This window comes from Tursiops truncatus, chromosome 6 (assembly GCF_011762595.2).
Source record: "Tursiops truncatus isolate mTurTru1 chromosome 6, mTurTru1.mat.Y, whole genome shotgun sequence".
Taxonomy (NCBI): domain Eukaryota; kingdom Metazoa; phylum Chordata; class Mammalia; order Artiodactyla; family Delphinidae; genus Tursiops; species Tursiops truncatus.
In genome coordinates, this window is record NC_047039.1 from 47,917,607 (window position 1) to 47,932,954 (window position 15,348).

The following is a 15,348-nucleotide window of genomic DNA, read 5'->3' on the forward strand; positions in this document are numbered from 1 at the left end:
CATCTAAATAGATGCAGAAAAAGCTTTCAACAAAATCCAACACCCATTTATGATAAAAATCCTCCAGGAAGTAGGCATAAAGGGAACTTTCCTCAACATAATAAAGGCCATATATGACAAACCCACAGCCAATATTGTTCTCAATAATGAAAAACTGAAACCATTTCCACTAAGAGAAGGAACAAGACAAGGTTGTCCACTCTCACCACTATTATTCAACATAGTTCTGGAAGTTTCAGTCATGGCAATAAGAGAAGAAAAAGAAATAAAAGGAATCCAAATTGGAAAAGAAGTAAAGCTGTCACTGTTTGCAGATGACATGGTACTATACATAGAGAATCCTAAAGACGCTACCAGAAAACTATAGAGCTAATCAATGAATCTGGTAAAGTAGCAGGATACAAAATTAATGCACAAAAATCTCTTGCATTCCTATACACTAATGATGAAAAATCTGAAAGAGAAATTAAGGAAACACTCCCGTTTACCATCACAACAAAAAGAATAAAATACCTAGGAATAAACTTACCCAAGGAGACAAAAGACCTGTGTGCAGAAAACTATAAGACACTGATGAAAGAAATTAAAGATGATACAAACAGATGGAGAGATATACCATGTTCTTGGATTGGAAGAATCAACATTGTGAAAATGACTATACTACCCAAAGCAATCTATAGTTTCAATGTCATTCTTATCAAACTAACAATGGCATTTTTCACAGACTAGGACAAAAAATTTTACAATTTGTAAGGAAACACAAAAGACCCCGAAGAGCCAAAGCAATCTTGAGAAAGAAAAGTGGAGCTGGAATAATCAGGCTCCCTGACTTCAGACTATACTACAAAGCTACAGTAATCAAGACAGTATGGTACTGGAACAAAAAGAGAAATATAGATCAATGGAACAGGATAGAAAGCCCAGAGATAAACCCACACACACATGGTCTCCTTATTTTTGATAAAGGAGGCAAGACCATACAATGGGGAAAAGACAGTCTCTTCAATAAGTGGTGCTGGGAAAACTGGAAAGCTACATGTAAAAGAATGAAATTAGAACAATCCTAACACCATACACAAAAGTAAACTCAAAATGGGGCTTCCCTGGTGGTGCAGTGGTTGAGAGTCCGCCTGCCGATGCAGGGGACACGGGTTCGTGCCCCGGTCCGGGAAGATCCCACATGCTGCAGAGCAGCTGGGCCTGTGAGACATGGCCGCTGAGCCTGTGTGTCCAGAACCTGTGCTCTGCAACAGGAGAGGCCACAACAGTGAGAGGCCCGCGTACAGCAAAAAAAAAAAAAAAGTAAACTTAAAATGGATTAAAGACCTAAATGTATGGCCAGACACTATAAAGCTCTTAGAGGAAAACATAGGCAGAACACTCTATGACATAAATCACAACAAGATCCTTCTTGACCCACCGCCTAGAGAAATGGAAATAAAAACAAAAATAAACAAATGGGACCTAGTGAAACTTAAAAGCTTTTGCATAGCAAAAGAAACCATAAACGAGAAGACAACCCTCAGAATGGGAGAAAATATTTGCAAATGAAGCAACTGACAAAGGGTTAATCTCCAAAATTTACAAGCAGTCCATGCAGCTCAATATCAAAAAAACAAACAACTCAATCCAAAAATGGGCAGAAGACCTAAACAGACATTTCTCCAAAGAAGATATACAGACTGACAACAAACACATGAAAGAATGCTCAACATTACTAATCATTAGAGAAATGCAAATCAGAACTACAATGAGGTATCACCTCACACTAGTCAGAATGGCCATCATCAAAAATTCTACAAACAATAAATGCTGAAGAGGGTGTGGAGAAAACGGAAACCTTTTGCACTGTTGGTGGGAATGTAAACTGATAGAGCCACTATGGAGAACAGTATGGAGGTTCCTTAAAAAACTAAACATAGAAATACCACATGACCCAGCAATCCCACTACTGGGCATATATCCTGAGAAAACCATAATTCAAAAAGAGTCATGTAGCAAAATGTTCACTGCAGCTCTATTTACAATAGCCAGGACATGGAAGCAACCTAAGTGCCCATCGACAGATGAATGGATAAAGAAGATGTGGCACATATATACAATGGAATATTACTCAGCCATAAAAAGAAATGAAATTGAGTTATTTGTAGTGAGGTGGATGGACCTAGAGTCTGTCATACAGAGTGAAATAAGTCAGAAAGAGAAAAACAAATACCATATGCTAACACACATATATGGAATCTAAAAAAAAAAAAAGTACTGATGAACCTAGTTGCAGGGCAGGAATAAAGACGTAGACATAGAGAATGGACTTGAGGTCTTGGGGGGGGATGGGATAGGGAGGGGGAAGCTGGGGCGAAGTGAGAGCGGCATGGACGCATATACACTGCCAAATGTGAAATAGATAGCTAGTGGGAAGCAGCCACATAGCACAGGGAGATCAGCTCGGTGCTTCGTGACTAACTGGAGGGGTGGGATAGGGAGGGTGGCAGGGAGATGCAAGAGGGAGGAAATATGGGGATATATGTACATGTACAGTTGATTCACTTTGTCATAAAGCAGAAACTGACACAACAGTGTAAAACAATTATAGTCCAATAAATATGTTAAAAAAAGAACCCCAAAACACAACAAAACAAAACTACAATGAGGTATCACCTCAAACAGGTCAGAATGGCCATCATGAAAAAATCTACAAACAATAAATCCTGGAGAGGGTGTGGAGAAAAGGGAACCCTCTTGCACTGTTGGTGGGAATGTGAACTGATACAGCCACTATGGAGACAGTATGGAGGTTCCTTAAAAAACTAAAAATAGAACTACCATACGACCCAGCAATCCCACTACTGGGCATATACCCTTAGAAAACCATAATTCAAGAAGAGTCATGTACCACAATGTTCACTGCAGCTGTATTTACAATAGCCAGGACATGGAAGCAACCTTAGTGTCCATCAACAGATGAATGGCACATATATACAATGGAATATTACTCAGCCATAAAAAGAAACAAAATTGAGTTATTTGTAGTGAGGTGGATGGACCTAGAGTCTGTCATACAGAGTGAAGTAAGTCAGAAAGAGAAAAACAAACACCGTATGCTAACACATATATATGGAATCTAAAATAAAAATGGTTCTGACGAACCTAGGTGCAGGACAGGAATAAAGATGCAGACGTAGAGAATGGGATTGAGGACACGCGGAGGGGGAAGGGGAAGCTGGGACAAAGTGAGAGAGTGGCATGGAAATATATACACTACCAAATGGAAAATAGATAGCTAGTGGGAGCAGCCACATAGCACAAGATCAGCCTGGTGCTTTGTGACCACCTAGGGGGGTGGGATAGGGAGGGAGATGCAAGAGGGAGGACATATGGGGATGTATGTCTATGTATGGCTGATTCACTTTGTTATAAAGCAGAAAGTAACACACCATTGTAGAGCAATTATAGTCCAATAAAGATGTTAAAAAAAACCCAAAAAACTACTCTGTATAAAACAAATAAGCTACAAAGATATACTGTACAGCACAGAGAAAATAGCCATACAGAGAATGTAGTTTATTCTAATTTTAGATGGAATATAACCTATAAAAATTTAATCAGTATGTCGTACACCTGAAACGAATATAATGTTGTAAATCAACTAAACTTCAATTAAAAAAATTCTATGTCAAATAAATGCAAAAATACCTGAATATGTATTGTATCTTATAAATAAAATAGGATACTTATAAAAAATTAACAAGGAACTTTTCCAGGCAACTCATAAATGAATATAAATGACTGATAAGCATTAAAAACAAAATGACTGAAAATCATAATCGAAGGAATAAAAATAACAAATGATACCATTTTTTTGTATTATATTTTATCCTATTATATATTCACCTATTAAAATGGTAAATATAGTAACACTTGGCCATACCTAGTATTGATAATATTTGCGGGAAATGGGAATTCTCATCTTGTGCTGATGGATACATACATGGGTAAAACTTTTTTGGAGGGCAATTTGACGACATACAGCAAAAATCGAAAATATACAAACTTTTGGACACAATAATTCCACTTCTAGAAACTGATTCTAAGTAAATAGGTATGTACACAAGGGTAGAGGAGTAAGAATATTCATGTTTTTATTTTTTAAAATTAATTTTTATTGGAGTATAGTTGATTTACAATGTTGTGTTAGTTTCTGCTGTACAGCAAAGTGAATCAGTTATACATACACATATATCCACTCTTTTTTAGATTCTTTTCCATGTAGGTCATTATAGAGTATTGAGTATCTATGCTTTTATATTAGCAAGAGATTGCATGAATTTAAATGTTCGACATTAGAGAATTGATATGATAAATATGTTAAATAAGATATGATACCTCCTACTAATGCAGGCATCAAAAATAAAACTGTAGAAAAATATTTACAGACATGGAAAGATGAGTCTTATGTACCATTAAGTGAAAAAAGTTACAAGCAGTACTTAAGAGTATGATTTCATTTTAGTTAGAAAAATATATAATGTATATATTAATGGCTAGGAAAAAGATATTTGTGCTGGTTACCTCTGGGCCAGGTAATTACAGACCATTTTCATTTCTTCTTTTTGCTTCTATTTTTAATTGCTCTGCAATGCAGATGCATTGCTCTTATAATAAAAACTCCAATAAAACTTATTTTTCAAAAAATATCAATGCTAATGCCCTATAAATGGTGCTGTGAGAAATATCCGTGTTGGGCCTCAGTGGCCAAAAGAAATATTTGACAGAAGGCTGCAAATGGGTTTAGGTGCTGTGGGGAGACCTGAGATGCTGCTGCCCTGAAAATGGAACCCTGCAGGGTACTGCTTGGCCTTGGAACACCAAAGGTGGTGGCATGGGCGCTGGCCTTGCCCTCCAGAGCAGATGGCGCAGTTTAGGCCTCGCCGCACAAAGAACAACCGGAAAACAAGGACAAAAAAATTAGCATCTGCCTTGCCTGGGACAAGGGATTCAATTAGGCTGGGTCAACTCTGCATGCATGAGCCTCTACTGGGCATTTTCCATGTCTATGTCATATAGCAAAGAGTGTGAGAGCAGCAAGGGACTCACTTGTCCCAAGTCTTCATTTACAGTTATGGAAAGTGAGGCTCAGATGAAGCCCATGCACGTGTCACTCAATCAACATTCCTTCTTGAAAGCTGTAACAGTGGCTTGAAGTGAAAACAATGCTAGACTGTCTGAAAACTAAAACAGCCATTTCTCGGTAGACTCACCTACTGGGATTCTCAACACTCAACCTTTATGGAGAAGAGTTGGTGCTGACGTACGGCTTTAAAAACCCCAAATCTCCCTTCTCCCCTTCCTCCCATGAAAACACGAGAATCAAGGCCCATGAGTTACTGTCCCTGTGCCACAGAACCGTGGAGCTCTTTGAATCTGTTGTAACCAAGTAGCCTTGTAGATGGGAGAAATACATACACATGAATCTCAACATTTACTGGCTACAATGGGGCTGGCAAATGGCTTTCATCCTATATATCAATCACCAACATGCTTGGTCGGAATGTTAAAATGAATTCCAGTAGCTCCTTGTTGGTTATCTATTTTTTATATAGTAGCGTATATATATCTTTTATTTATTTTTTTATTGGGGTATAGTTGTTTTAGGGAACTATACTCAATATCTTGCAATAACCTATAATGGAAAAGAATGTAGAAAAATACATATATTTTTATATATATGTATAACTGAATCACTTTGCTGTATACCTGAAACTAACACAACACTGTAAATCAACTATATTTCAATAAAAATTTTTTTAAAACACACACACACACACACACACACACACACACACACACACACACACACACACACACACCACATCAAAGGGTTAAAAAAAAATGAATTTCAAGGCAGAGCCTGGGCTGAGTGTCATGATTGATTAGGGGTGTCTTGGCTGTGGAAGGGGTGATTAACAAATATCTTTGCCATATATTTCCATCCTGATCTAGAACATTTGTTACCCTCAGCACAGTGTTTCTTCATTCAATCTCTCTCACTATTGATTACTCACTCTTATGGAATGTCAGATTAATGCTTTCATATATTACTTGAACTACATCATCCTCCTACTTAAAAACCCTCTAAAGATACCTCCCCATTTCCCACATAGCAAAGCTACCCCCATACCTAATAATCAAGGTCCTCCACAATTTGATGCTGTTTACCATTCTGAGACCTAAGCAACCCTCCACAGAATCTCCTCTCTGGCCTCTGGCTTGTTTCTTGTACCCAGAGCGCATACTCTGGTCTGAAAGGGCCACCAGCAGGAGCCAGGGAGCTGGTCCAAAGGGGAGCAAATGGACTAACGGATCAGGATGAATCACTAGCCAGGGAGGCCCCAGATGCAGGGAGGCTGTTAGAATGCTTCCGGTAAGGGTTGGAGTCACATCTGAGTGGACAAGCTCTGGCTGAGGCTCGCTCCTTGTGAAGGCCTAGTTTCTATCCCAGCCCAGCTGCCTGTCATCCGTTTTAAAGCAGCGGGGTCTTACAGCTGTTTCTGAACAGACACCTGATGCACATCTCACACGTTTTCACCTCCTCCGGGCTCCTGGCATCTTCCTCACCTCGAGGGCCTGTTTCCTTTCCTTTGTGCCTATTTGAATCCCCACCCCCCATCCTTCAGTGCTCAGCATCAAAGCATAACAATGAGGCTCTGGTCTGTCTCCAGTGACCTACTTCTCAGAGACCTGATACTTGACACCATTCCCTAATTCATCTCCACGATTCCACATGGATCTCTCCTAGCTCAATGGTGTTGGCAAGACGCTGACATTCACCACTAGAGTCCGTTTTGCCCATGCAGTTACATTCAGGGACTTTATGCATACTGCCTCCGTGGTCTACTCAGGTGGAGCGGTCTGGATGTGAACTAGGGCATTAAGGTATCTCTTAACTGTTAGATTTAAATACCAGTCTAAGGTACCAAAGCACTATAAACTAGGAATGGAATGCAGCAGCATAAAGCACAATAAATTCTTATTGCCCATGGTTAAAATAAGACAAAATATTATTCCAGAATAAGGGAGAAAGAAAGTAAAGCTATCATGGGAAACATGAGCAGGTCGACTTTTCCAGCACGCTGAATGGCACCTGAGTGACCCAAGAGTCATTGAACTTGAAAATAAACAAGTGCTGCACACCCTGCTAGTGACTGGACGATAAGTTACGACAATCTCTCATAGTGATGGGCCTAAAATAAAAAGTTTACAATGCACATGTTTAATTTGGAATAAATTTACCCTTTATATGCCAAAACAAACAAAAAAAAAGAAGTTTAAACTTCTGTGAATTCTGATCAACGTGACGTGCAAAAACTCAATGCCAAGTTTGTTACCAAAAACAGCGCTACTCGTTACTGTATCTGTGTTTTATTTTTACCCAGATCAGAAACAGAGAAATCAGAAGCTTTTTCCATAGGCCTGTATGCATTCTTTGCTAATTTCAGATGTTAACAAAAACTGAAGGTAATCTTTCTGTGCTAGAACCCTAAAGATACCAAGCCCTGGGGCCGTATTGTTAAGTTATGACCAGTATGACTGAGAACCCATTGGCTTCCCGTCCTCTGCACGTGGGCGAGGGGAAGAGTAGAGGAAATTTCAACACTGAGCCAAGGACATAATTCTAGCTACCGTGACCAACATTTGGGGCCACAAACAGTGAGCATGAAGATTTTCTCCATTTTGTAGGCCTGTTTTTCCCAGGCCTTTGAGGGCAGAGGACTTCTTCTCCACCTTGACCATCTCCAGAGGGCATGCTGGGAATGTAGAGGTTGCTCTGGCATCTCCACGATTCTGGGGTGAGGGGCCCAGGATGCGGATGCCCTTGAACGACTCTCTGCTACAAGAGGGTGCCAGCCACATGGGCAATAACTTGGTGGAGGTTACCAATGACAGACGCCAGGGAAGTTGTACCTGGCGGAGTTACTTAAACACTTGCCTTGAGGGGTCTCTCTGGGTTGGTTTTACGCCCCACCTACTGAAGGAGGTTTAAATAGATGGCCTGGCTTTTGGGAGGTACTGATATTGCAGTTTTCTCCTTGAAGGCTAGTTATAGCTCTAATTTAGGTAAGAAGAGGTAATGGAGGAGTACTGGGATACAGTTGGCAAGGGGTGAGGAGATATAGGAGCTGTTCTGCACTGCTGTATCTTTCTCCAAATTCAGCGCCATCAATCTGCCTGAGAGAATCCGGACTGTGGCATCAGCCCAAGAGGATTTAGAAAGGAGCCCCTTTAGACTCTGGACAAGCTCAGGTCCAGACTAAGAACTTCAGTCACCTCATATGGAAAGTCAGCCAAGTTTCCACTGGTGAGTCTGGATTCTGTAGGCAATTTAGTGATTTCCTGTTGGCCACCCCCGACTGCTGCTTCCCTCCCACCTGCAAGTAGTCACCCACCCATAAATCCTGTCCAGCCCTGGATCTCTGCCCAACGTTCCAGAGGGCCGGACTCACCGAGGAGAGCGGAATTCCCAGGATCCAGGCCCAGCTGTGTTCCCAGCGGAGACGTCAGCACCGAAGGAAGGTTCGGTCCAGTGGCTGAGAGCAGGGCCCTGATGTCGTCCAACTGCGTGGGGACGTGGGGGGGATCTGTGAGAAGGCAGATGGTGCATCAGGCAGGTTAAAGCATAAAGGCTGTGTTAAGGGGAGAGGGAGAGGCGGCCATGCATGTAAGTGTGTCTGTGTGTAAGGCAGGCGTTACTATTGTTATCTTTAACACCATTTTCCCTATAGAGAAGGTGTTCCCATCAAGGTGAGTCTGAATTTTAAATATAATATTTGATGCCTGAAACTGTAAGGTCGGTAATAAGAATCAGGCATGTTGATTTCCTGAGCTCCTTACTGTATGCCACTCTATCCCACAGTACCACTGGGGACTCTAGAAACGCATAGTTAAATGAAACTACATTATAAAGGCACTTTAAAAAAGCCAGTGCTTCTTCAGCATTTACTAGATGCCAAGTCCTCTGCTAAAATAGTTTTCATTTAACTCCTGTAACAACCTTTAGAGGGAGGCACTTTGTTATTGTCCCCACAGACTGGGATACACCACAGGAATTTCTTATGGCGAAGGATCCTGTGAGTGGCTTTTTTCTAGGAAGAAAAGGGTCCAATTGTGAGGCTGGGAATTTGCTTTGTGATCTGGATTTTTATGCCCAAGTAGGATCAGAGAAGCAGGATAGGGATGATTTATTGTTCAAAATCTTATAAGGAGTCAGGGCTGACGTCATCAGGAATCACAGTTAACCAGAGATAAAAGTGACAAAAAGGGAAGTACAGTGGCTTGCTTATTATTTCCACTGAACCAATAAAGAGGCAAGCACCTGCTGAACCTAGTGGTAGGATGATCCCAGATTCTCCTGGGAAAGAAGCAGAATTCTGTTCCCCTTCTTCTTTCCTCTCCTGTAGCCCTGCGTCACACTCCAAGGCCAACCCCACCTTTTACTCTAGAGCACTTGTTGGAGTGGAAAGAGAAGCAGGAGGGTTGCCCTTGTAATTGATGGTCATTTCAACAGTGTTCAGTGAGGGCCTACTGTGTGCTTGTCACCCTGTTCAGTACTTTTTAGGGATGGCAAATAAACAAGTCACAGTGGTGCCTGAGTCTACTTCAGAAACATGCCTTCTGTCTCCTGTGCCTTTGACTGCGAAAGACCATCACATACAGAAAACGGTGATGAGTTTATGTATTTATGTATATAAATTAAAAATTTTAAAGACATTCTATATAACTCTATATCATTTAAAAATATTCTTTATATGGTATAGGGTAAAAACATCGTGATTGGATTCAGGAACTCAATTTGTGCTGTGGCTCTTTCATTCACTAACTTGGGCAAGTCACTTAATCCCTCTAAGCCTTAGTTTCTTCAACTATAAAATGATGAAAAACCTCATCATTTCCAAGGTCTCTTTCTACTCTGACATACCAGCATTTTAGGAACTGATAGTGACAGTTTATTCAAACCTAGACTCTTTTCCTCCCATCCTTTTTAATATTCCCTCAAAAATATTGAAATTGAATATTGAGGGAAATGGAGTTCCCTCAAGAGTACTGAAATTGAATAGTCCTTCTAGAATATTAAAATTCAAGAAGTCTTTGCTTATTTATTAAGAGCCAAAAGGGGAGGTTATGTCCCATCTTTAAAACCATCGATCTTTCGGGGCCAAATGTCACACCCTCCTAGTGTCCTTACAGCTTCTGTCTTAATTTACTTCTTCAGGGCATGTCCAGCTGATCTTCTGAGGGAAACTGTAAACTCCCCAAGGACAGAGGTCACTGCTTTTATTTATCCTAAAGCTCTACGTGGGACTCCGAGGCAACACTTAATGAATAGTCATCCCACTTAATGAATAGTTATACGAACTCATGAGTGAAAGTCCGCCTCATGACACTTCAGGTCTCCACATTACAGGTTAAGTCACAGGCCTTGGCATGAAACCTCAGCTTTACACATGAAATCCCTCATTTAAAAATTAAGTCACATTTTGGGCTGATTAAAAAAAAGAGAAACACTACTTCTATGTCCATAAAGTACCTAAAGAAAGTAACAAATTTTGATGAATAAACCAAGACTTCTGATTGCAGAAAGCCCTAAAATTAAGAATCTAACTAGTGATTTTTTTTTTCCCATCCAGTTTGATTAAAATGGGAAGACGTCATGTTCTTCAAACTCCACGTTCACGGTCACACTGCATTAGCATTGGAATGCTGCAGATCTGGCTCCCAGACCGTACACACTTCACTGGTGGAGCTACGGTAGCAGCTACACCTCCTATGCTTTCAGCTCTGTTAGCAGAGGCGACAAGGAAGGGTTATTAGGGAGGAAAAGCCCACAGTAAGCTCCATAGCTCAGTGTGGGGCAAGAGTCTCTAGGCCCCAGGCTCCAGACGAGCAGCTCAGCCAGATGAAATCCAACACAAAACAAATCACATCCTTCGCGGAGCTGATTTTCTGCGGCTTCCTAAGATAACTGGAGGTTTATGCAGCCACCGTTGAGATGAAAACCCATGTGGGCATCTCTGAAATTTGAGTGGGCAGGGGTAGACCCTGTGCTTTGGTATATCATCAATTTGGGGTGTGAAAATATAAAGTTTACTTCTTTTTCCCCGCGGAAGCCCATAATGTATGTATGCGTATGTATGCGTGGTGTGTAATTATTCATATTTCTCACATTTTCCTTTTTCTTCCCCTAAGAATCATGGCTTTCTCTTCCTGAGATAGCCAGCACACGTGCTCTAATAATTGCCTTTTAAAAAAAGTAAGACAAAAACAAGCTTCTTTATCCTATCCCACCAGTTCCCAGACTCTGTGGGGAAGAGAAGCAGAGAGTCCTAATCCAGGGGACAAAAGGGTTGTAGCTTGCACGTGGCTGAGTCCAGCCCTGGGCATCAACGAGTGTTGATGGTGTCTCAGCAATTGTTGTTATTTTTAAATAACTATTTTATGCCACGAACTGTGTTAGACTCTTTAATCAGAGGTCCTTATGTTTGGGGGTGCTGTAGTCTGAATGTTTGCATCCCCCAAATTCATACATTGAAATCCTAACTCCTTCAAGGTGGTGATATTAGGAGGTAGGGACTTTGGGAGATGATTAGGTCATGAAGGTGCAGCCCTCCTGGTTGGGATTAGTGTCCTCAACACAGAGACCCCTGAGAGCTGGCTCATCCCTTCAGCCACATGAGGGCACAGTAAGAAGCCATTATTCTGCAGCCACACAGAGGGCCTTCACCAGAGCCCGACCATGAGGGCGCCTGGATTCTGAACTTCCAGTCTCTAGGAGTGTGAGACGCAATCTTCTGTTGCTTATAAGCCACCCAATCTGGGGCTATTTTGCTATAGCAGCCGGAACGGACAAAGACAGGGGGTGTACACGTGTGGACTTCAGGTGGACTAGACTATGAACTTCCTGAAATTTACCAAAAAATTTTGCATTTATGAATTTTTCTCGACAAGGTAATCTATCGTTTTCGTCTGATTCTCCAAGAAGTCCTTAACATAGAAGGAGTTAAGAGCGACCGCTGTACTTCTGTTACCTCTATTTGCCAACCCCTACCCAAATATGGGCAATCTTGCTCCATAAGTTTCTACACAGAGACTAGCATCTATGGCTTAGCAAGGTTAAGTGACCTGCCCAGGTTACACAGTGAGTCAGCAGTAGAGCTAGGGTTCTAACTGACATCTGCTTGGCCCCAAGGTCTGTGTTCTTTCTACTGGGAGGCCCTAAGGTGGGGAGAAGGGAAGGGATATTGATTTTACCTTTATGCACTTAATTGGATCAGGGACAGGAGGAGGTAGAGGGTGGGTTAGACAGTCACCCCCAGTGGGGTCCACAGGGGGCAGCCGGCCTCGAGGTGTTTACCTAGGATCAGTAGCTGGGTGTTCTCAGTCAGCTCCCCGTGCAGATTGGCCGCCCTGCAGGAGTACAGGCCCTGATCCGAGGAGGACACGGCTGTAAGCAGCAAGGAGCCCTCGCGCAGATGGTGAGGGGCGCCCAGTTTGCTTTTATTCCTGAACCAAGTGACTTCGGCTTCGGGCACACCTAGGAGGAAAAAAAATAAACTCATCAGCCAACACATTCAGGTGACCCTGGAGGCATTTATAGCCTCTTGCCAGGGCCCGCCCCAGGGCTGCTCTGCAGGAAGCATGTGCCTGGGCGTCTTCTACTCCCCTTCAGCCAAACTAAATAATGCTTCTGACCTCTCAGCTGTCTTGAGATCTTTTGCCTTTTAAACCTTACACTGATGAGGCAGGAAGAGAGAGGCCAGTTCAAGAAGAGGAAGGAGGCAGCTGAGAAAAGGGCACTTGCCAGGGTGGAAGGAGTGAACCCAAATTCTTTGGAGAAAACACCTCAGAACCGAATGTATACACCAGTGCAAATGAATGACTGACAACTACATGAAACAAACCTAACGTTAAATGAGAAAAACCAGGCATGAAAGAGTACACACAGTATACAGTATGATGTTGTTTCTGAAAGCAGAAAACAAAAATTGGTAACATCAGTACTCTGTTGTCAGCAGTCAGAGTGGGGGGTTCCTCTGAGACCGGGATGGACTGGGAGGGGTTGTGACTGAGAGTGGGGACAGGGAGCTTGGTTGCTAGTAATCCTCTGTTTTTTGACTTGGGGGCTGGTTTGGTGGGCTTGGGACCTTTATGATATGAGCACTTTTCTGTATAAATATTATATCTCAGTAGAAAGTTAAAAGCTACAAAATGTTGATATATTCATGAACCAGACAAATGAAAGCTGCTAGATCCTTACCAGAGTTGACACTCCATGTAGAAAACAAGCCTGTATTTTTTGAAGCCTAAGTATTTTCTTAGAACAAGAAAAGATTGAACTATCAGTATCACCACAGAAAAAGAAAGACAAAAAGAAAGTGTTCTGCTCTCTCCTCAATCTAAGTTATTGTTGTGAGAGAGAGCTGGGGAGAGTATGCACATCTGAATTGGGATGGGGTTCCAGTCTTTGGAAGTCAGGCTCTGTCCTCTAGGAGTGTTATGGACTAAATGTTTGTGTCCTTTGTAAATTCATATGTTGAAGTCCTAACTACCATCAGTGTGATGGTGTTAGGAGGTGAGGCCTTTGGAGATTGTTAGGTTTAGATGAGATTGTGATGAGGGGGGTGGCTCTTGTGATGGGATTAGTGCCCTTATAAGAAGAGACCTTCTCTTTCTCTCTCTTCATCTTGCTGTGAGGACACAGCAAGAGATAGCTGTCTGCAAGCCAGGAAGAGAGTCCTGGTCAGGAACTGAATGGGCTGGCACCTTGATCTTGGAATTGCCAGCCTCCAGAACCATGAGAAATAAACTTCTGCTGTTTAAGCCACCCAATGTATGGCATTTTGTTATAGCAGCCTGAGTAGACTAAGACAAAAGAATGGCTTTAATTCCTGAGGAGGTTTCCCTGTGGGTCACATGCTGGTAAGCAGGCCCCAGCTCAGGACAAGCCTTCTGAGATGGTCTGCATAGGAGGCCAAGCTCTGAGTGAGCTGAGAGACAGAAAGCGTGTGGCATTAATTCCCAGGTCTCCAGGGAGTAGAAAGCTCCGTCCCTTGCACCGTCTAGCCTGCTCACTCAGCTCACAACGTTTGCTCATAAAACTCTTGGACATGTATCCAGGGCAGGTTTAGAATGTCAGATCCAGGGAAATAGGGTCAAAGCCAGGAACAGTCAGAGCCAGAGCTTTAGTCCTGCGCTTTCCCTGAGTTGGGGATGGATTTTGCCCTTGGGGCAAATGCAGCCTTCCCCTTCATGGGCAGCCTACTGTTGAAAATGAAGACACCTTCAAGGAGTTACCTGTGTACCTGTTGTTTGTCCTTGATGAGTAAAATTTACCCACAGTCTACTTTGTAACAGCCAGCTCATCAGCCCTCATTATGACCCCTTGAGCACTTGCTGTTCCTGAGCTCCCAGTGTCAGGAAGTGGGGTGGGATGGAAGGGTGGTCTCATATGTTCCCTCACTAACAATGAGCTACCTTGTGTGAATTCACTGGTGTCCTTGCTGGCCTGCTGCCTCAGGTGGAGTTTCCAGTGGTAGAATGGTGGCCTAAGGTGTGTGGCCCAAGTGTTTGGCCAATCTGTAGGGCTTTTCGCCCTGTTAATGGGGAACAGGAGAGTGACTCTCTGGTCCTCTCTCTTTTGTTGTTCAGATTACCCATAATTCAATGTGAGTCACTAGGGACGGGCAGGCTGGCCGGAGAAAGGAGGCAAGGCTGCTGAAAGGGGTGGAGACTTGGATACTGCAGCCCTGACCCATCAGGGAGGGGCACACACTGTGAAACTTAAGGCTCAGGTGCATGAGAGGGGCCAGGCTGGCACTATCTCTAAATACACCTGGAGAAAAGATGCAGGTGAGAGGCAGAAAAGATGATTTTTCATTGTAGCACCACTAGGGAGAGCAAGAGCGTCATGATGCCCAGCCATGCCAGCTTAGACTTTGGTCCCTGAGCTCCATTTTCATGTTGGGGAAAAAAAAAATTCCATGGCGCTCAGGAGAAAACCTCTGAAAATTAAGTTGAAGAAAACCCTTCCAGTTATTTCTCTCCTGAAAGTGCAAGGAAAAATGAGGTCCTACAAACCATCTTTTGCAAGTATTCACCCACTTTCCCTCACCATGAACTGATTACACGTAGCACTTGTCACTGGCACCTTCCTTGGAGGAGGGCTGTGGGCAGTAAGCACAAAATCCCTGATAGGAACTGAGGCTGTTCTAGAGCGAGGAGGCAGGGTAAGAGAACCAGACTAATGGGCTGTCAGTTCCACCAGCAAAAGCGTGGTGACTAAGTGAATGGTCGGGG

At 42.7% G+C, this 15,348-nt stretch overlaps 1 protein-coding gene across 2 annotated transcripts in view; it reads right to left on the minus strand.

Moving 5' to 3' along the window:
• ADAMTSL1 (ADAMTS like 1) overlaps positions 1–15,348 on the minus strand; it is a 469,150-nt gene that overhangs the window by 84,731 nt on the left and 369,071 nt on the right. For both annotated transcript variants that reach the window (XM_033858059.2, XM_033858057.2), the window contains 2 exons: positions 12,407–12,586; positions 8,502–8,636 (listed from right to left, as the gene is read on the minus strand). In XM_033858059.2, coding sequence (XP_033713950.1) covers positions 8,502–8,636; positions 12,407–12,586 — 315 coding nt within the window. The remainder of the gene's footprint in view (positions 1–8,501; positions 8,637–12,406; positions 12,587–15,348) is intronic.